General features: G+C 34.6%; 3 protein-coding genes across 3 annotated transcripts; 2 read left to right on the forward strand and 1 right to left on the reverse strand.

The window, feature by feature from the left end:
* The first annotated feature begins 1,741 nt into the window (after positions 1-1,741).
* On the forward strand, positions 1,742-7,471 carry LOC108835278 (ADP-ribosylation factor GTPase-activating protein AGD3). The gene is made up of 19 exons (XM_018608553.2): positions 1,742-2,256; positions 2,720-2,796; positions 2,906-3,006; positions 3,119-3,189; positions 3,421-3,483; positions 3,723-3,767; positions 3,942-4,007; positions 4,095-4,142; positions 4,263-4,358; positions 4,437-4,478; positions 4,585-4,800; positions 4,874-5,005; positions 5,078-5,302; positions 5,385-5,471; positions 5,550-5,885; positions 6,043-6,188; positions 6,281-6,365; positions 6,454-6,932; positions 7,022-7,471. The coding sequence occupies exons 1-19, from the start codon at positions 2,212-2,214 to the stop codon at positions 7,152-7,154; spliced, it is 2,493 nt and encodes an 830-aa protein (XP_018464055.2). The 5' UTR covers positions 1,742-2,211; the 3' UTR covers positions 7,155-7,471.
* A 157-nt stretch (positions 7,472-7,628) lies between these two features.
* On the forward strand, positions 7,629-8,823 carry LOC108845627 (inactive leucine-rich repeat receptor-like protein kinase CORYNE). Its single transcript, XM_057005782.1, has 2 exons — positions 7,629-8,380; positions 8,456-8,823. The coding sequence occupies exons 1-2, from the start codon at positions 8,016-8,018 to the stop codon at positions 8,736-8,738; spliced, it is 648 nt and encodes a 215-aa protein (XP_056861762.1). The 5' UTR covers positions 7,629-8,015; the 3' UTR covers positions 8,739-8,823.
* A 281-nt stretch (positions 8,824-9,104) lies between these two features.
* Positions 9,105-18,250, reverse strand: LOC108846307 (uncharacterized). Its single transcript, XM_018619532.2, has 4 exons — positions 17,061-18,250; positions 16,845-16,895; positions 16,616-16,688; positions 9,105-9,621 (listed from the first exon to the last, which is right to left on the reverse strand). Exons 1-4 carry the CDS (start codon positions 17,891-17,893, stop codon positions 9,436-9,438), a joined length of 1,143 nt encoding a protein of 380 aa, XP_018475034.2. The 5' UTR covers positions 17,894-18,250; the 3' UTR covers positions 9,105-9,435.
* Positions 18,251-23,022: the final 4,772 nt, after the last annotated feature.

Consider the following 23,022-nt stretch of genomic DNA (forward strand, 5'->3'; position numbering starts at 1 on the left):
TGCGTAACCTGAACCAAGTCACCAAACTTAAACTAAACAAAACGTGGGTAAAAGAACTAAAATATCTGACTCGTGAGAGTTTCCCATGAAATTGTCTATAACCATGTTTCACAAAAGGATAGATGTGATACAATTTTTTTACCTACATCTAGTGAAAACCTTCTAAGACTCAACAATAATTTTTTTTTTGGTGAGTGTTTTAACAAAATCTGTGAAGCAATGAAATGGTACCCCTTATATGATTTATCAGCAGTCAAAGATCAAAAAACTTGTTGACATGAATCAAAAGAAAGAAAGAAGAGAACACCTTCTTGTAAGTAAGGCCTCAAATCTTGGGGTTTCGCTTTTATAAAATATTAGAACCATTTGGTATAACCATTTAATATAACCATCTTTCTTTCATTCTCTTCAAATGCTCACAGCCTCACCAAAAATTATAGAAGATGTTAACATCATATGTCTATTTTCGTAGTAGTTTGGCACATTTGAGGGTGGATGTGTTTATAATATTTTTAAAGAAACCCCATTTTTCAAGATAGCTATCCAGCGTAGTTACCAACCAGTCTAAAACGCAAATTATTGCTTCCAGTTTGGTAGCACTGTACTATGTGGTCTCTACACTGGGTGAAGAAATAAAGTAAGGGAATCAAAACTATCTTTACATATGCTGCTAAAGATGCTACATGGACTTTGATCTCATAACCGTGTAACCAACTTGTACTACGTAGCTCCATCTCATTATGAGATTTAAGCAAACCCAAAGATCTGACATCTGTTTCATCTAAATGGACTTTTTACGAATTGGGCCTGACATTTTTGACATTCCTAGTTTGGGCCTTTTTGAAATACTCGGAGGGAAGTTTGGTTGGTTATAATATATTTTAAGGTTGGATTAAAAAACTAGATTTTACGAGCCGTAGGTAGGCCTGTTTCAGGTCTAAAAGGAGATGAAAGAGGGAACAGCTAAAAAGGAAAAGAGATCTGTCATTTTTATTAGAGTACTAGGTCGGAAATCATATGAGAGATATATAATGATGCGAATCCGATTAGAAAAAAAAAACAGAATCAGATAGAATAAATCACGACACTACCTACAAAAATATAAAACATGTTGGTTGGTTACTTCGAAAACAATATCGTTCAACACGACTAGTCTAACTCTAAAGTATCTAAAGATAATTCCAATGCTGTTGATAATTGTAAACGGAGTTGAACAACACTGTAAAGTTATAAGCCACAGTTGCGAACAAGATATAAGGCGATTTTGGATAATAAAGATATGGATTAAACAACTTTTTCTAGTAGTATTTTATCAAAAGAAAATCTTTTTCTAGTAGCTGAAGAAAAGATCATACAATTTGATTAAACAATAGGAGGTTGAATCTGTAAAGTCTGCAAAAAAAAAAACAAAAGTGAAAGATCTTGGTGTCCATTTTTTTCCTAATTAGCCACCTATTGCTTTAATTTTTTTCCATCTTAAGAGTTTAATTTAATTTAATTTGAAAATAAATCGTTTTAATCATTTATTCCCCACTGACCTCTCTGTCTCTCCGGAACAAAAGGTAATGGAGAAGCAACCAGAGAGTACAGGTAGGTCCCACCATACCGTTTCTAAATTAATCCACCCGATAAGCATCGCGTTTGCTACACGCTCCACGTTATCTTTACATTGCGTGCCTCAGAAGCGCGTGAGGTATACGGGGGAGATATATCCAGAGTCTTTGTTTTCTCAGAAGAAGACCACTGTTACAGAAAAAAAAAGCAGTCTCAGTCCTCTTCTTTTTTAACTTGAAACGACGCCGTCTCCTATCTATCTCCGGCGCGGTAACTAAAGTAGATAACTTTCAAGCAGCAGACGGTGAAGTCTTTGTTTTGTCTCTCTCTTCTCTTCTCTCCCGACACACTTCTCCACTGTTTTTTCTTGATTTCACTGAGTGTTGCGTAAGAAAAGAAACAGCTAGGCTCGAGAACTTGGGAAGATCATCGGGCTTTGTTCCTTTTTGATATTTCTGGAAGCTTAGGTGGAGTAGAAAGAGGATCTCTTTTTTTTATTTCTATTTTTACTTGTGTCTGTCTGTCTGTCTGTGCTTCGTTTATGGAGTCGGTGTGAGAGATAAAGGTCTTGCCTTTTAGTTTTTTTTTTTTCTCTCTTTCTTTGTTCTCCCGTGTGATGTTTGTTTGGAAGAAGAGGAAGTAAACCATTAGCTCAAAATGCATTTCAGCAAGCTTGATGACTCTCCCATGTTCCGCAAACAGGTTTTGTTTCTACTTATCTTGGTCTCTTTCTACCTTTGTCCTCATCTCTCGAGTCTTTTAGCGTCTCTGGTTTAGAGTTTGGTGTGTTATATTAGGCAAAGATTTATCCGGAATTTTGAGTGTCCACCGACCGACATCTATACCCCCCCCCCCCCCCCCCAAAAAAACTAGATTAGAAAGGTTGTCCCTTTAGCTAGTATTCTCATACTCACTGATGTAGTGAGAGTTCTTCTCTATATACACTAGATTGCAACTTTAAGTGTAAAGGAAGTTCCTACTTTACCTCAAGTTCTATCCAAAGCCTGATTTGTTTTGTTGTAGTTGAGCATCTGATAATACATAGGACCTATATCACTTTCTCTTTTGGATTGTCCCTTAATTACATTGCCGTTTGAGCATTATTGATTCTGTCTTGCTGTTTTCTTTGTATTATTTACTTTATCCCTTTTTTTTCCTGAAACAGTTACAAAGCGTGGAGGAGAGTGCAGAAATATTGAGGGAAAGAAGTCTCAAGTTTTACAAAGGATGCCGTAAATACACGTAATGCTCTTAAACTATTCACATATTTTTTTTTAGGTTTCCAGAGTGTTTTATCTTGAGAAGATATCTTCTAACATATAAAGGTTGTGTTTCGTTTTTTTTTTATCAGCGAAGGGTTAGGCGAGGCGTATGATGGAGACATTGCTTTTGCTAGTGCACTTGAGACATTTGGTGGAGGCCATAACGATCCTATTAGTGTGGCCTTTGGAGGTATGGTTTGACTTCACTTACGCTTATGAAACTCTCAGTAGCATGTTGTCTGTTTTCCAACATACTCTTTGCAACTCATTTGTCATAATAGTCTCTTAACTTGTTGTGCCAGGACCTGTAATGACGAAATTTACAATTGCGTTGAGGGAGATTGGGACTTATAAGGAAGTTCTTCGCTCACAGGTATGTATGCTAAGTCAGCTACTGTCGACATTCTCTCCGTTTCACCACCCCCAGTCTTCTCTCTGATAACTCCTCTGTGGTATCAGCTAAGGAAGTTAGGATAGTTTTTACCTTCGTTCAGCAGAAGTAGCCTCTATTTAGATTTACTAAGACATTGCATAGGTTTTCAAATTGGATCAAGTCTTATCTATCTGTCCTGTTATTTGTTTTGATGAGCTCTCATATTGTCAGGTGGAACATATACTGAATGATAGATTACTTCAATTTGCCAATATGGACTTGCATGAGGTTAAGGTACAAGCTTCTTGCTTTCTTCTTGGCTGGATAGTTATTTTTATGAGTAGCACATGGCTGGTGTGATTTAGCACTATACACGGTCCAATGAATGAGAGAGCTATGGTTAAGTTTCTTAAGCCTGCCACCTGTACATTGTGGCTAGTCCAGATATTTCTTTGTTCTTTTTTCTCAAGGAAGGATGACATGATAGTGTTATATTTGGGTATGCAATCCTGAGAGATCATTTTTTGCCACAGGAAGCTCGGAAGCGCTTTGACAAGACTAGCCTTACCTATGATCAGGTATCCCCTTTGGTCAAGGTTTTTTTTCCATATTTTCCTAGCTATTGTTCATGTTACTTTTTTTTAAGCACCAACACTTACTAGTATTCAAATTTGTAGCTTGGAAGATAACTGATATTTGGTTAATAACAACTGGGTCACAGATTAATTGATTAACTTCCTATTGTGCTTTAGGCCCGTGAGAAGTTTCTTTCGTTGAGGAAAGGTACAAGAAGTGACGTTGCTGCTGCTTTAGAACAGGTACGGTTCATCCTAATTTTCTGCATACCATGTACTTTTTTTTTCTTCATTCCTTTGCGTCATAACTAACATATTCAACACTGTCAGGAACTTCACACTTCGAGGTCTATGTTTGAGCAAGCTCGGTTCAACCTTGTAATATTCTTTTGTTTGATCTTTGATGATTAATTTTAAATATATATACCCTCTTTCACATTCATGCTACTATTGGAGTAATCTTTTTTTTTTTCTTCGGTTTCCCTAATGTATGCTTAGGTGACTACTCTTTCAAATGTTGAAGCTAAGAAAAGGTTTGAATTCTTGGAAGCAGTCAGCGGAACTATGGATGCACACCTTCGGTACTTCAAACAGGTAAGTTTCTTAGCTTCTTAAGAATCTTAAAAATAGTCTGAAAAGGTCTGTTTAAAATCTGAATGTGGCTGCTTTCAGGGTTACGAATTACTGCATCAGATGGAACCATATATCAATCAGGTCAGTTTAATTCTATAACTCTCTTCTAAGATTATATATGTGTCTTCACATGTCATTAATATGTTGAAAACGCTTAGATAGTTATACCTCAACTCTTTTTCTTCAGGTCTTGACCTATGCACAACAGTCCAGAGAGAGATCAAACTATGAACAAGCAGCACTTAATGAAAAGATGCAGGAGTATAAAAGACAGGTTGATAGAGAGAGCAGGTTTGGTTCAAACGGTTCTAATGGATCCCCAAATGGAGATGGCATACAAGCGATTGGTAGAAGCTCTCACAAAATGATAGACGCTGTAATGCAATCTGCTGCAAGGGGAAAGGTTGAGTAAAGTTCTCTTCCATAGGAATAAGAATATTCAAAAGATGTGCTACTAACACTTCTTTGTTCTTCAGGTGCAAACAATTCGGCAAGGTTATCTCTCTAAACGGTCTTCAAACCTGAGAGGAGACTGGAAAAGACGGTTTTTTGTTCTTGACAGCCGAGGAATGCTGTATTATTACAGAAAGCAATGTAGCAAACCATCTGTAAGTTTGTATTTAGTGCAATGAATGAACTATTCTTTGCACACTCTTTGACTTAGTTGATTTAATGTTTAGGGTGCTAGCAGCCAGCTCTCTGGACAGAGAAACAGCTCAGAGCTTGGGTCTGGACTTCTTAGTAGGTGGCTTTCTTCGAATAATCATGGTGGAGTACATGATGAGAAGTCTGTAGCTCGTCATACAGTGAACTTGCTTACTTCAACTATCAAAGTCGACGCTGATCAGTCAGATCTGAGGTTTTGCTTTAGGATCATTTCACCTTCAAAAAACTACACATTGCAGGTTTGTTTGACCTTGAATGTTTTCATGTTTGCTCAACTTTAAATAGTTTTCACTCAGTGTTTACTTATGTTTGTCAGTGCAGGCTGAGAGTGCACTAGATCAAATGGATTGGATAGAAAAGATCACTGGGGTTATTGCATCACTACTTAGCTCTCAGGTCCCTGAACGGGTAAGTATTATTATCATTCCTTAGACTCATGTTAATTACCAATGCAATTTTGATGATTGTCCTTTGGCTGCATTTCAGTGTCTTCCTGGTAGTCCCATGGGAAGTGGTCACCATCGGTCCGCCAGTGAAAGTAGCTCATATGAAAGTTCTGAATATGACATTCCTAACACTGATGAGTTTGTATGTGAGAGGAGCTTTCTTGGGTACAATGAAAGACCATCAAGAAACATCCAGCCGCAACGGTCCATTAGAAAGGGTGAGAAGCCCATTGACGTTCTGCGGAAAGTCTTTGGGAATGACAAATGTGCAGATTGTGGAGCTCCAGAACCAGACTGGGCTTCTTTAAATCTAGGGGTTCTTGTCTGTATTGAGTGTTCTGGTGTTCACCGAAATCTTGGTGTGCATATATCTAAGGTAAATCTCAAGAACCCTTAATTATATGTTGATTCTATAGTAACTAGCCCATATAGAGAAGTGAAGAAGTCCTCAGAATCTTGTAGTGACACTTAGCTTGATGTTCATTAGCATTTCAGATTGTTAGAGGTTAACATGAATATGGCCGTTGATACAGGTTAGGTCACTTACGCTTGATGTGAAAGTATGGGAGCCTTCTGTTATAACTTTGTTCCAAGCTCTTGGGAATACATTTGCAAACACAGTGTGGGAGGAACTGCTTCATTCAAGGAGCGCCTTCCACGTTGAACCAGGCTTAACAGGGTAAAATACTATGTTTATAACTGAAATATTTTCCTTCTCACTCATCCAAAAGCTATAAGAACCTTAATCACCTAGACATAACAATTTTGCAGGTCTGATAAATCAAGGGTCATGGTCACTGGAAAACCAAGCTATGCTGATATGATATCTATTAAGGAGAAGTATATACAAGCTAAGGTTTATAAGCTTCTCACCCTTTATTTGATTACTTATGTTTGAGATAGGTGTGCATGTTTCATAGCTTTTTTGTTGTGTCATTTCACAGTATGCTGAGAAGCTATTTGTTCGGAGATCAAGAGACTTTGATTTCCCACAAACCGTTGCACAACAGATGTGGGATGCAGTGAGTGGTAACGATAAGAAGGCAGTTTACAGGCTTATTGTCAACGGTGAAGCGGATGTGAACTCTGTGTATGATGACCAATCATCTTCCAGCTCTTCGTTAACACTCTCAAGAGTAATGTTAATACCAGAGAAGCCACCAACGCGTGAGGAAGTGCTACTCAGATTAAGAAATGAGTTACTCGATAGAACCTCCTCAGGCTGTTCTTCAAGTATACCTCCTGAGGAAACTGGAGGTTGCTCTCTGCTTCACTGTGCCTGTGAGAAGGCAGACATTGGGATGGTGGAGCTTTTGCTTCAGTACGGTGCAAATGTAAACGCTAAAGATTCAAGTGGTCAAACGCCGCTGCACTATTGTATTCTCAGAGGCAAAGCGGTAGTAGCAAGACTGCTTCTCACGAGGTTACTTGGTTCTTCTTTGAACATTTTTATAACATCTAGTGTTATATCCTTTTTGGGTAATAACACAAATTTGGGTGAATATTTTGCAGGGGAGCAGACCCGGAAGCCGTTAATAGGGAAGGCAAAACCGCTCTTGACATTGCTGCAGAGTCGAAATTTACTGATTCAGAAGTCTTGGCTCTCCTTACAGAAGCTGCAAACAGTTACAACCACAGACAGTGATGATAAAGTTACATAAGGTCAGGAACTCTTGGGAGCCACGTTTCCATCATTACTTTTGTTTTTTTAAGAGCCTAATCTACACTGGCATCTTGCAAGCTAAGCCCCCAAATTAAGTTTATGTATTGATGTTTTGTAATGAATATATGTTGCTTATTGGGAAGTTATAGTGGATTGTGTTGTTGTGTGTATTTGATGTAAGACTATCTGTAGGATCCTCAGCTTGGCATGTCATACGTTGTGTAACCTGTAAGCAACTTACGGCTTGTGTCATCTCTGCAGAAGTGTTAACCATATATTATTCATTATTAGCTATGTAATCTGCTGTTTTGTTTTTCCTTTAAATGATTGAATTTGCCCCTACAAGAACCTATACAAAGCTACAGGAAGCATATTATTCTCAGACAAACAAAGGGAACTATACTTACTTTTTGTGTGTAGTGTAATCTCACACGCTAAGACACAAAGTGCACTGATAATTTTGTTTCTTTGTGTCATCTTTTCAACCATAGATATAATATAGTACAAAATAAACCTCCCCCTTTGAACAGCTTCAGCTTTCTAGGGGGAGTTTCTCAGATTTTTGGCTCCTGAACGCAGCAATGGAGCAAAGAAGAAGAAGCAACACTACCTATCTCCTCTTGTTCTTCTTCTTCTTAGCCTTCACTTCAAGAACAAGCACAAACGAAAGTTGTTGGCAGAGAACAGTGAAACACTTGTCCACAACTCTGTCTTCATCTACACCGCTTGAATCTAGAATCACTCCCAAGGTTATTGTGTTTAGCACCAGAGGCAGCTGATAGTAGTACTAGTAGTTGCAAGTCGGTTAAGAGAAGGTTCCAGAAGGAGCTTGAGCTTCTTGCTATGTCAAGGCATAGGAACCTTATGAGTTTGAGAGGTTATGTTCGTGAATCCCATGAGTTCTCTCTAGTTTATGATTACATGCCGAATGGTAGTCTTGAATATGTGATGACTAAGGTTAGAGCTATAAAACTAGAGCTTGGATGGGAAGTTAGGCTAAAAGTTGCTGTTGGAATCGTTCAAGGGCTTCAGTATCTCCATTTCAGCTGTGATCATCAGGTTCTTCATTATAACTTGAAACCTACAAATGTGATGTTGGATTCTGAGTTTGAGCCAAGTCTTGCTGATTGCGGATTGGCCAAGATCATGCCTACTTCACACACAGGAGTGTCTTGCTACTCTGCTCCCGAGTCTTCTCAAAGTAACAGGTGCTTGCTTGCCTTTGAGTTAACTTTCTCTCCTTACTAACGTAGTATGTATATACTTTTTGGCGATATATTCAGCTTTGGGATGATCTTGGGTGTTCTGTTAACCGGAAGAGACCCTACACAACCTTTTTGTGTAGATGGTGCAAGTGGTAGCAGCTTAGGACAGTGGCTAAAGCATTTGCAGCAGTCCGGGGAAGCACGAGAAGCATTAGATGAGAGTATTCTTGGAGAGGAAGTGGAGGAAGACAAGATGTTAATGGCGTTACGTATCGCCATCATCTGCCTTACTGACTTTCCAGCAGACCGGCCTTCTAGCGATGAGCTTGTCCACATGCTTACACAACTGCACAGCTTTTAGCCCTAATGTTCTTGTACCAAACCTAAGAGGAATGCATGATTTTTCTACAATCTATGAGAAGTTAATTGGTGTGTTGCAGAGTGTTTCTAAGCTTGATACACAAAGGTAGTAAAAAGGCATAGAATCAGAGCAGTGTTTGGACTAAAATGTAGTAGTTCATCAAATTATGTGGGCATATGGCATAGAGCATTGAACCTTTCCCAGAGGGCCTGAAATTTATAATTAGCCAGTTTGATATCAAATTTGGACCGGTTATATTTCTGATAAGGCCCATATTTTCAGACGAACCATCAAACACTAAACACACACAAAAGCAGCAACAATAATGTGAAAAGAAGTCAAACTAGCAATAGAACGTAACAAAAATAGCATGAAAATATTGTATATAAATACGAATACTTTTTCATGCGTTAATGTTACTCACAACCCCAGAAGATACAACAATAAAAACACCAACCGGGACATGCATACTCCTAACGATCAATTAGATACTCTCTTTCATTCTTGATCGAACATTCCTCAAATCTCACCAAAGATATATATAATCGAAAGCAGCCGCCAAAAAAAAAACAGGGGGGAAAACAATTGAAGAAGGTGGGAATTTTGAGTTAAAAGAAGAGAGGGTGGGCAGTTATTTTTCTTGAGAATAATATGGTGTTATAATAAAATAGAGAATAAGTATTATAGAATCATATAATTAAGAATGAGTACTCCTTCCATAATGGAGGACCATGAGATGATCAGAGGTAGATGAATTTGGAAGCAAAGTAAGGTTTTGTGAAATAGTAGAAGAATTTTCTCTGCTTCCTCTCCATATTGCATCTCTCACGTGTTGTAGTGTCAACACTTGCTCCAGTTCTTGCCCTCTGCATCTTATCTCTACCTGCTCTCCATTTTACAAAGAGAAGTACTCTTAATTAGTCCTATGAATAATAATCGTATTAGCATCACAATCAAAATTAACTACGTGATTAGGGATGCCCACATTCCACCAAAACATTGAACAAAGCTAATTTTGAAAAGAAAAAACAGGTACATAGTATTAGTTACACTATTCAAAAAAAAATGATGGGCAATTGGGCATGTGAACGTGATAAAATGGAATAAGTTGGGTTTAATGAGATCACTACTTCGTAGGGGTGACGGAGGAAGAGTGATGGAAAATGCCAAGTGTCAAGGTGGCTACGCAATGCTCTAATTATGCCATCTATACTTTACTTCAAAGAGATTCCTCATTTTCTAACACAAATTGCTTTTCAAAAAATAGCAACACCAACAATGACTCCACCACTTATTTCATATATTATAATAAGTTAAAGAAAACTATGCAACACATACACACAATATACATAATTAACCTGATAATAGTTTTGAAATTCGGATCAGATGGCACCCACGATGTCCAAAATCTTAATCATTTCGTGGCCCACCCTTTTTTCATCGACCCGTAATGTATTTTCCAGTGACTTTCCAAATAGACTTTAATGTTAAGCCGTAATGTCCAGTATTCAACTCATGGTTAAAACTTAAAAGTAATTCAGGTCAAAATCTAGAGCTGGGTGTTTCAAATTAGTATTAAGTGTAATAAAGCAAATTAATCATTAGAAAACTAATTAAATTCTCATTGGATCCAAAATATGTTTTCAAACGTACCAAATCATCCTAACTCAATCTCCTAATTTAGGATTCAACAAACCCTTAACTATATCTATATCTTTCTTTTTACAGTATTTGGGTAGATGTGAAATAAAAAAAAAACTAAGTTCCAGAAGAAAAAGTACTTGCAGAATAGATTGAAGATATAATATAAAAGGATATTGTGCCGAGAAAATATATAAGCTAACCCATGAAAACTTTACCATTATCTCGTTCTCGTGCACGTCTCCCCCTTACGTTTTGAATAACTAAGGTTTGCGATCCACAAAGCATTTTTAGTCACAAATTTTATTGTTATTTTCCTTAGTGGGAAGATATATATATACACATTATGGTTGATGCTGTTAGTTAGATAATTTCAATTAGATACCTAAAAATACAATTTCTTTTTGGTAAAATAGTGTCAAATTAACCATATTCTCTGTTTAGTACTATACAACAACTAGCATATGAAAGTGGTGTTCTATCTCACATTTCAACATCTTAATATTTTTATTTTAATACATATATAATTAATAACTTAATTTTAAACTGAATATAAAATAGGGACCACGAAAGTCGTAGTCGGATATGCATATATATATGAATATACTGAAATGTTTTGCATGCATCGCATCACCAAACTTAAAGGAGATCATGTTCATGGCTTCTTATCTGCCCTTTAGTGTTGCTTTTTTAAATGCAATTTCTTTCAGCAACAATGATTCTGTTATTGAGGGCGACTTCATGCATTACTTTTTCCCGACGTAAAATATGTATTTATCATTAATATATGCCTATATATAAGTTGCATGCCAGATTGCAGGGTAAAAACATTTACTAGCGTACGAAAACACGTTGGACTCACTCTATATATTCAACAACATTTTTTTAAACTGATATTTAACAACATATGGTGCCTAGATTTGGACGTTCATATCGATTTTTACGAGATGTGCTTTATATTTTATGATGCATCATGCATATTAAGTTTCTTGAAGGAAACTTTAAGTCCGTAGTCGTAAAAAAGTAATAAATTTAGCGGAATTGATTTTATCGCTATATTACTAAAATGATGTGCTTTTTAAAAAAAAATATAAAAAGTTAAGAATTAAAAAAATGAGAAACGGCGCTTATAAAATGTTAGTACAAATGGAAGTGATGTGAGCAAAACATGAGTTTTTGTGAGGTGTGGTGTAGATCGAGTCGACAAAATTGTATAAATTTCAAAATAGCTAACTAGTCGTGAGAAAATGAAAATGCAGTTACTGATCCTATTAGCAACTAGCAAGAGAGATCTCTGACTGCAGACGACAAAGGTCAGCGTTATAAAGCTTTTTTGTCACACTTCATGGTTGACCCATAATTTTTTTGGATAGATTATCACTAATTAGTAGTTATACATTCATTCAAGAACATAAAGTACTGTTAAAAAAATTTCCACAGTATGCGTGACAGATCGATAAGTTTTGTAAGTAGTTTTCCCAAAAAATGCAAATTATCAGTAAGATGAGAATGGGGCATCTACGGACCAGACATCAATCTGCCAAATTATACGGAAATCTTCCTACGAAGCTTTGTTGGATCATTACAATTAGCTCTTAGTTTTACAAGTAGCCGGATGAATGCCAATGAATTGATGAAGATAACATAGTGGAGAAGTTAATTAAACAAAGTCTTGCTGACAAAGACACGATGTGTGATTCGAAACAAAAGAAAAACATCTACAATTTTGATAGGCTGCAGTGGATAGATGATAAGGAAATAATTAAGAAAGTGTAGCACTTAAAGAAGATATGAATATGATTGATGGGGAAAAGACTTTTCAAGCACCAAATTCATTAGGGATTTTGTATAGAAAGGGACCTACAAAAACAAGACACTAACAAAGAATAGCTAAACCAAGGCGAGAAAAATATATTGTTGGGGTTGATGAGTCACTTTTATCATAAGCATGACGGTTTATTGTATGTCGTAGAACGAACAAATGCGTTTACTCTGAAAATATTTTACTCATATTTCTCGGCATCATGCTATAACAATTTAGAATAATAAATGACATCAAAAGCTTTTTCGTTTTGGGATGTTATTCTACCTTCTATATCAAAGGTAAGAAGAGTAGAACCATAGTCTACATACAAAATATATAAATAGATCAAAAAACATAACCAGCATTCTAAATTCTAAGCCAAGAAAGTGTTAACTAAAAGTGTATCTGGATGGTAATTGTAGAGTAATTTTTATTCTAAATTTTATTTTATTTTATTTTATTTTATATTCAGCTGAAAAGCTACCAATCAAATTAAATGATATTCTTTAGCTTTTATTCTATATACTGTTGATAAAGTGGGAAAAAAATTCATAACTTTTATTTTATTTTGTTGGAAAATATAATTAACGCTGCCTTTTGTTTTATTCACCTTTTAAAATCTACTATAGTTTTCACCTTTTTTGTTTACTCTGTATTTAAAGTTTATCAGTCACAGCCTAAGGCTCAACATGAAACTAAATACGATCTGTACCTTGGAAGACATTTTTATATTGATGGTGATTACGATAATTTCTTTTTATAAAATAACAAGTGGGAATAAACATTCTATGTATTTCAACAAGTGTTAATTAAGCTCTTTGTCAATATAGGACTGGATAGACTTTTAGGTTACTGTTTGATTTAAAAGATTGATGTTATAGAATGTGCACACATTAATAAAATTAAATATGTGTTTTGATTTATTAGTTTTTATATTAGTTTTAGTCGTTTTCCAATAAATTTCTACCATTTATATTTTATTTTAATTTATGTTTAAAATTTAAATCAAAATGCATTAATTAAAATTAGAACATCAACTTTTGTATACAAGGAGAAAACTAAATTATCAATCTTTTGTATACGAGGAAAGTATAAGTCATTGTCATTTGTAAATTTATTTATTTATTTTGTGGATTGAAGAATAAATAGTTGCCAAAAAAATTCATGGGGCCAAAAGGAAATTTGAAATTTGTGAAATACTTTTTGCTTTTAAAGCTTTTTGTTTTCTTACGTCCAAAAAGTCAAAGGAAACTTAAAAAGAGGGAGAAAGACAAAAATGGAAGACAATGCCTCCACGAAGTCAGATTATGGCTGGCTAATCATTACATTTATTATGCATTCTTGATACCTATGCCCTACCCATATCTATATACATTCACACACGCGAGCACACATATATGAATGCATATAATTGCAACTTTGATTAATGATCATCTTGTTGTCCCAAAAGAAATTAATGATCATCTAAAAGGCAATTAAACCATGATGACCTTGTGGACGTAACCCTATTTCCGAGTAAAAAAAAATTAAATCAACCTATAAATAAATTTCAAATAAAGTCTTTAGATCTATATCTAAACTGATATGTTGCCTTATGGTACCCTTTTGCATTTATTTGTATACGCACTAATATGATATTTTATGGTTAAATTATATCATGTGCCGTATGAGCTAATTTTATAAACTGTAAAATTAATATAAAATATTTGTAAAATATGTAAATCAAACTGACTTTCTATGCAATCAACTCCTTTTGAATAGTTCAGGAGAATCGGACAATAAACAAACACAGCTCGTCAATGAAACTATTGATCAAGATATAGACATGTTAGAGTACATCAAATGTATATATTATTATTAATATTTAATTATGAAGTTTTTAATTTTATGGGAAACCCATCCAAAAGTTTCATATCCTATATATATTTTTTATTGTTTGACTTCTTTTTTGTTTGAGAATTAAAATTTCCATACGTCATGGCATGGCTTAATGCAATAAGACAGAAAAAAACTTTTTTTGATTTGAGTAGATTTTAAATATTGAGTGGACCTAATTATTATATATTACTCCCTCCGTTCCAAAATAGATGATGTTTTAGAGAATTTTGGATGTTTTAAAATAGATGATGTTTTGATATTTTATATTAGTTTTAGTTTTATTGAAAACTATGTAACCAATGATATTTTATACTTATTTTTAAGGATTGGTTGAATTAGTTTTGATTTATATTTTTAATGTTACTTTTTAAGAAATAGTGTATGTCTTAATTCTTGTGCACACATCCAAAACATCAACTATTTTGAAACAGAGGGAGTATAGTTTAATTTATCAGGTACCAGATTAATTAAGTATAATAGACCTCAAAGCTTCTAAAGAATGTTGCAGGAAAACATGCTTACACCAACGTGGCGTATCATTATCTCAATTGAATTTGTCTTCTTCTCCTTTTAAGGATTATGTTTTATGTAAACGAGTATATAAACTGTATATATTTCTAAGTATTTATATGCATTGTTATATATATAAGTATTTTATATTTTATATGTATATATATGTCATGGATGATGGATCAAATCAGCGCAAATTCTTAAAAAAAGATATACACACGTATAGCTGTATAGGGTTGGGTTTATTTATGTTTTATTTAAAAGTCTCATGCAATTTCGGATGGCGTCTAAAAGATTCATCCGTGTTTGGCTTCCAATATGTTTGAAAATATTAGAAGGAAATGGAAAAAATAAGAGAAAGAGCGGAAGGGCAGCGAACAAAAAGAAAAAGAAAGAGGAAGGGCTCACGTATCAAAACTTAAAACCAATATTTCATTGTCTGCTAATTATCTTAAGCACACCATTAGTGCCGTTTCATGCACATTGTAGTTACTGAATTAATGAATGATCCCTTAGCATAGAAAAGAAGTCTGGGTGTAATTATTTGTTGGAAATAAAAATTGTAATTATTAATTCAGGAATCATAAAAGTTATAGCGTATTATGAGTAATCGAGCGCATAAATGTACATATATCAATGACTAAAATTGCACGAGAAGCATCGTACGTAACTTTAGGGATAGAAATATACTTGCACCGAGAAAATAAACGGAAGGCCACCTTCTGTTTCATGAATTCGACTCGTAAGATTTTTAATAAGTCTGTGTATGGTAAGAAGTTACTTCAAAAAAAAAAAGGTATAAGAAGTTTGCTTTATTGTATTCATCATTTGAGATAATAACTAGCTCTAGAAGAAGCGTGCGATATAGCTATGGTAAAAGTTTTATGTATATGTCATGTTCTTGTAATTATGTGATGGTATACAGTATACTGTATGAATATCTACATTTGGTTTTCATGAACTGGCTTTCTAGCGAGGCGGTATTATGTCATGAATCATGATCAGTATATTTTAGTTTAAAAAATTAGTAATTTCTAATAGCTAGCTAGAGATTATTATTATTATTTTGGTTTATAATCTCTCAAACTAGATTATATATATATCCGAAAAAATAAACAGATGATTTATATATATGAAAAGTTTTGTAGAGGTGATTTATCCCTGCAGTATCCTAGAATACTAAGGAAACATTGTTTTGAAAATGTTTCACAAATTGGTTCTAGAAAAAAAATATATGTATAGGAAACGGAGACACTTAATTGTTCTTTCCAACTATAAACCGAAAACATGTTGTGTTTTTGGAAGTTCGGGTTTCTAGTTTCCAGCGTATGATGTTTTAAAATGAACTCAAAACATTTTAGACACACAAGAACAAAATATTTTTACAAAGGAATCAGTTTCCTAAATTAAACTATTCTGTGTATAAATTAGTAGATTGGTAGGTGGATTGCCATAAATATTTATATATATATATATATATATATATATATATATATATGTATATAAATGAAATAAACTAAAGGGTGCACTCATCTTAATGAGGATTAAGTTATCACACTAGGCACTACTGACTAGTGGCTCGACCGTTAATCAATTACCCCTAAACTATAAAAAGGAGCAGGTAAGACAAACTCAAAAAGGTTTGAAAATCAATTTATGGATAATAAGCATATAAAAACAAAGAAAGAACAAAACGGCTTATACCTAGCAACGACATCTACTTGTGACCTAATTAACATGGAGACACTTTTGTGGCAATCTAGTTCCAATGTTATTGTCATGTTCCTCAGTACACCAACCCCCATGAATGTACCCTCTCCATGATTTCTTCTTTCATTTTACTATATGTTTATGTTTTTATCTTACTATTATTATCATATCATCTTTTATTAGATTACAAAACGGTGTTCTTGGATTTTTTCTTTTTCTTTTTGAAAACAACCATGGAGATTGTAGTTACGGCAAGCAATGTGTTCATAGAATGTAGAACACTAGAGTTAAAGAAATAGAAATTAAAGAGTTGATGAGATTAATAAAAAAGTACCTGGGATTCGTGCTCCAATCGCAACTTATTCACCAAATATTTTTTCAGTAGTCGAATAGTCATCTTCCCGTCCCTACAAAATCCAAGAACACCCAAATTGAATAGTCATATATAAAGTTTAGATAAAACTCACGTCCTTTTATCTGTCATTCTTGTATATTAATTTACCTAGTTGGGTCGTCAAGAAATAATGAGAATGGTACAGTTTTAATAATTAACGAGCACTTACTTGATTCTCAAGTAGCTCTTTGGTATCTGAGGCAAGAATGGTTCTCTTGTCCTAAACATTCACCAAAGACAAAGCTAAGAACTTCAAATTCTAATTAATATTATATAATCTTGAGAACAACTTATGATTACAACCAAAAAGAAACTTTTGTTGTGTGATCAAGAAATTATAGACCTACATAACATACTGTCTAGGAAGTGAACATTTATCACTTACTGGTTTTGAGAAGCTTGAAGGAGGAACCAAACGCCGGAATGGGGTCGTCTAGGAGGATCAACGACTCGAAAACTCGAGCTTGGACCAGCCACAACATCCGGATTATTATTATTATTCCCTATTAACTGCTGTTGAAAATTGGAGCGGCCAAAGTAGGGTCCTACCAATGGCATCATCAAAGAAGCAGATGATGATGATGATGATGATGGTTGCACTAAGTTTTGTGGAACAAAAGGTGTTCTAAAGGCAGCCGCCCAAGAACCAATCATCTCCTGATCAGACCTGGTAGGGAACATCAATGGATTAATCATCCCTCTTGGCTGATGCTGATGATGAAAGAGGGATGGCATTGATGGTAGACCAACTCCTTCATCTCTATTTGAACCGCCAGAGAAAAGGTTAAGCTCTAGAAAAGAGTCTCCCCTATCCGTTGGATCGGTTTGATGTTGTTGCCGATGGTCAAGATTTGGTTTAACATCATCCTCGTGGCCTGTGCTTAACCGGAGCCAGCCTTCTTGTCTCATCTCATGATCTTCGGCTTCATTGTTGGCGTTATCATTATTGTTGTTGTCGTCGTATTCCTTGGAGCTTAACCTAGAAGTAGTACTCCTCGGCTCTTCTTGATCGGCCATGAAAGTACAATCTCTCCTACAAACTTGGTGATGTTTATCTTTTACGTGATGATCAGATCCTAAGCGAATGTCTTCGTTGTCGTCGTCCTCTGAGACGGCAGAGAAGTGATGAGCCCTTTGTAATAACCTCATAAAATCGAAACTACTAGAAAACCCACATGAGAGAAGAAGAGCTGTGGAGGATTCAGCATCAGGAACCATGGCGGAATCTGATGACAGGAATAGCCAAAGAAAGCCGGATAGGAGGGATACGAAGCGTTTCTGATGATCTCAACATGAGTGGAGAAGGAGGAGAAAAGAATAAATTAGGGTTTCTTAGTACTTAGATGGAGACCAGAGATCGAGAAGTCAATGAATGGTCGGAGACCGAAGATGCCATGAAGCTAAGAGAGAGAGAGAGATGGACAGAGTATATGTGTATTAATGATAAGAGAGGACTAGAGGAGGAAGAGAATAAATTTTGCAAATCTCACTTTCTATCAAATCTCTTTGTTTGGAATCTTGTAGAAATTAAATCGCGGCAGAGAGAAAAGAGAGAGAGGGTTCGAACTTGCAATTATACAGAGTTATGGGCAGTAACGTGAAAAGAAATAATAATAATTTAAAAATTATTTTTAAGGACTCCAATAAATAACACTGTTGGAGTCTTTCAAAATCGTGGAGAATCAACTAATCGTGAACCGTCACATGTTAAGAATTGATATTTAATTAAAAAATTTAGGATTGAATCTTTAATTTTTGGTAGGTTTCACAAATTATTATAATAATTTAATGCTAAGTATTCTCTCTTACAGACTCCTATTGCTGGTGTTCTTATATTTTAGTGTGTATTTTTTGGGTGTGAATTTTAGTGGTTATTATTGTTATACACAGACGTGTTTTCTTTTCTCTCTTCACCACATATGCATATCCTTTAACAAAAAAAAGAACTGGAAGATAATTATCAGAATTCAAAGACTTGTAAAAACTAAAAGTGTGGATAAACTGTGATTAAAATCAACACAATAATAACACAAGTCTTTCTCTAAAAATTGACACATCAGATTTTTAGAAGCATTTAAGAGTGACATGTCAATAAATGAAAAAGTTGAAAAACCAATCAAAACATTTTAAATTTACATATCAGCTTACACATCATTTTCAACAATTTGTTGTTTCGTCTATTGCGCCTGTGTAACTCTTGGACAACTCACGTTCTTGGAATTACAAATAATTCATTGGCCATGAATTAGACTTATCGAGTTCGCTTATACTATTTGCTCTTTAGTGGTCTTATTATCAACTATCGAGATACAAACATAAAAACTATAAGAAAGTTAACGTCAGACCAAAGTTGAGAAGGGATAATTTATCCACACATACTTTGCATTCAATGTCAGCCTAAGATAAACAGATTACGTAGTGGTTTAAGTGAAACTATGTTATGAGTGATCGACAATATTTTAAACTAAGGCTAGCATACAAAGGTATAAAGATTAGAAAATAGAGGTGACAGACTTAGAAGAAAATAATGGATCCGAAGGACAAATATTTCGCATCGGTCTGATAGAACTTTGGAAAATGGTATTGTGCAAAAGAAATTTGGTGTTACAAAAAAGGTAGTGAGCAAAAGAGTACAATAGATATAAATCATATATCAATATTATAGTAAGTGTTAAATCCGAGTTTGGTTAGATCGATTGAAATGAAAGTAACTCGATTACGGATTCTTCAAAGATATTTTATTGAGATTAGTATGTGATTACAAGGAGGGTAAGGAAAAGAAAGAAGGTCAGAGTTTTGTTGAAAGCGCCAACGAGAATATAAAGAGGCTTAATTGGTAGTAAAACCTTAAATAAAATGTTAGAGTTTTGTATTTGTTTTCGGATCCCTTCTTCTTCTCCTTTGTTCTCCTTTTATACCTTGAGCCTAGAATCTTTCAGTCCGCCCCAAGCTTGTTTTCCCTAAGGGGCCAGGCATGAAATCGATCTTTAATGGAATTTTAGCCGAGCAAGGGCTTCATGAATCGAAGTCAGATCGATCGAGCCGGTACATGGTACTGCTAAGCCGCTCAAGCGACTTTTCAAGCTGATCCAAATCGACTCCTTTTGGGTTCGGTGGAGATGGGCTGAATCATGTTATTTGATGAGGCTTGTGGAGAATGTGTAATTCCTTTCCAACAGTAAGTTTGGCGTATATCGGTTTTTATCCATTTTAAAAATTTAAAATGAACTATATCTATTTTTTATTTAAATATATATATTTTATCTATTTTTATTTTATCGAAAGTATAATATAACTTTTTGAAAAATTGAAAGGTACAGAAGATTCTGCGACGTGGTGCGGGTTATTATCTAGTCTAATATAATGATTTGAACAATGCCTTCGATCCACACGACGTGGTGCGGGTTATTATCTAGTCTAATATAATGTTTAGTCCAAACTCTGTCTTATCCGTTGTACATGGTTCAGAAGATGGAAACCCATCTTTTTTTTTAAACTGATTTGAGGAAATCCATCTTTCTCGATGTCGCATATCATAATTATACATATACATGTATATTTGTAAATCTTTAATCGCACTAATTCGCTAGTTCTGTATTTGTTATGCAGATTAAACCAATAAGAAAACCAAACAAATTATAACTGAAATATTTTTAAAATTACTCTTGTTCTTTTTTTTGGTCACAAATTACTATCATTCTTTTTTATACAAAAATATATAATCATTTCGATTTTAACTAAAATTAAACATTTGTAATTCTATTGTAAAATAGCTAACTTTTTCGAAAAAAAAACTAAAAATACTACACAAGTTATTGCACATTCACAACCAAAATCGTATATACCTGAACTTATAACTAAAGATATAGCAATCAGCCAATCACTACTGTATCTTACGAATAGAAAAGGTTGCATATATGTAGTGGCCATGCACAAATATTCGAGGGAACCAGGAAAAATATTCAACGAATTGACCGAGTCAAATTGTAATTAGCGTATTAGGTATGTTGGTTTTTACTTATTTGTATTGTCTTTACTCTTCAAAATAGATAAAGAAGTTACCCTTTTTAAACATGTATCTTGGTAATTCTGGGGTTAAATAAAAGCTGGGATTTTCAGAAAGCCAGAAAACGAGACGAGTGGAGTGCGAGGCATGATGACATTATACCTGTCATATTTCAATTATTTAGATATGAAGTGTTTTAATAATCCCAAGAATGATGATTAAATATTCATAAATGAAAAACTACGAATATTTAAGTCAGTGATTAAAAATATAAAAAAATTATAAACAGAGGGGAATTTGGCATGCACCTAAAATAATGATGTTTTCGGTTAAAAGTTCATTTCCCCAGATCATACAGCAAAACATACAGACTTTGTATGCGTTGCAAGACATTGTTTCTCACCGAATTGTACTTCTAATAAGAACCATGTGCTCCCCACCAATTTTATGTGAGTACGTTTTCTATTTAATAAAATGCGAAAACTAACAGTCTCTTCCACCTCGTCAGTTATCTTTGAATGCTCTCATTCTCACCAGTATGCATATTCCAGCACGCTATTTAGCCGTGTAACATTTAGCCGTGACCATGTTACACCGTTATGTTCAACCGTAACTCTTACTAAGATCTTTTGTTCAAGACACACTTAGATGTCAGCATTTAAAACTGCATGGTCCATAACCAAAAGTATACTCCATCAAGAGGATATACATCCATGCATATAGAGGAGGAGAGAGTCAGCTTTTGGTTGAAAAGAGGAAGTGAAAAGGTTCAGAGGCGTGGCCTCCCTAGTGACTGCATGGGGCGTGAAATGACTTAGCCTTTGAATCAAACCATAAAAAAGTTGTATACCTTTTGTCTTTGAAAACAAAGTTATGATGTCCAAGTTTTTTTTTTTAAACCAAAAATGGAATTATGCAAAATTGTTTGAGCTTAGGTGAGTACACCATCAATGGCTTTTTGCTTCGATTTTACTTTTGTATGATTTGTTCATTTGTTTTTGTCAACGTAAAAATGCATTTTTTCATCTATTAGAGTGGAGTTACCTTTTAATATGGTAGAAAGAATAACTAGCTAGCTCAGCAGACTTTATATATTGCAGTGGACTCTTGATCTAACTAGGATCCAATACATAAACATAACCTTCTCTAAAGAATAGCCAATGTACTTAGTGAAATGTCTTCTTTGGCGATTTCTTTTCTAGTATACATGGCATAGGAGACTATATATCACTCAATAAACATTTGCATGTGAATTTTAAAACTTTTGGAGTTGAGCCCAACTTATATAGCATTATTTTCATTTTGTCCTCAAAATATTTCTTGCAACATGGTCCCGATGGTTGGATAGTTTCCTCTAATTTTTCTTAGATGGTTTACAAGTACAAATATGGAACAAAGTCTTTCATGTTCAGAACTCTCCGGCCGAAATAGAGGTGATCAGTCCCGTGACGGAATCGTAGTCCGCATAAAAAATAGATTGTTATTCTACTCAGAGGCGGACCCACTTGCAACTTATAGGTATCAGTTGACACCACAGAAATATCAAAAGTAAAATTTGTAAGCTGTTTTTACCAAATGAAAGTAGCGTATTTGGTTCAAAAGGCTATCATTGAACCCACAGATCCTTGGTTCAACACCTATGGATGACCTTTTAACATGTTTTTGACCCCTCAAAAAAAAAATCTTGGGATCGCCCCTGATTCTACTTGATTGGTAATAAACTGATTTCGACATAATTTTGCTGCTAACATTAATATATAATTGTATAAAATAATCAGTTAATCACTACACATGTTAGTTATACTCGACTCAAGATTCATATTCCATGAGAACAAGAAAAAGTTGAAACTTGAGGATGGTATTGGTCCAAAAATGTTAAAACTTATTGTATAAATTGTGTATGGATTGTATTCCATTTATAAAAATAAACTATATCCAGCCAGCCATACACATAACAGTATCACTTGGTAAATTTTTAAATCGAATATTTGTTGTTTAATGTATAAACATGGACATGCATATTGAAAGAAAGGTGCCTTTAGGCAGGCTTATTGGGACAAGAAAATTCTGAAGCATATAGTGAAGAGTGAGTGGAAGAGTTATCATTCCAATGTTGCAAAAGAAACATGACTTTCTCTCTCTTTCTGCATTGCATGTCCCCTTTATCTACAACCACCTCTTCCTCTTCACGTCTTAACGAATATTCTCCTTTACAAATTTAATACATAGACATACCGATACATGTGCAGACATAGAATATTATCATCATTCTCTCGTTCAATGGTCAAAATCAATTTTCTGCATCAACCTACTGCTCTTTCTCTTGATTCCAAGTGTTTTT

Source organism: Raphanus sativus, chromosome 3 (genome assembly GCF_000801105.2).
Source record: "Raphanus sativus cultivar WK10039 chromosome 3, ASM80110v3, whole genome shotgun sequence".
Lineage (NCBI taxonomy): Eukaryota > Viridiplantae > Streptophyta > Magnoliopsida > Brassicales > Brassicaceae > Raphanus > Raphanus sativus.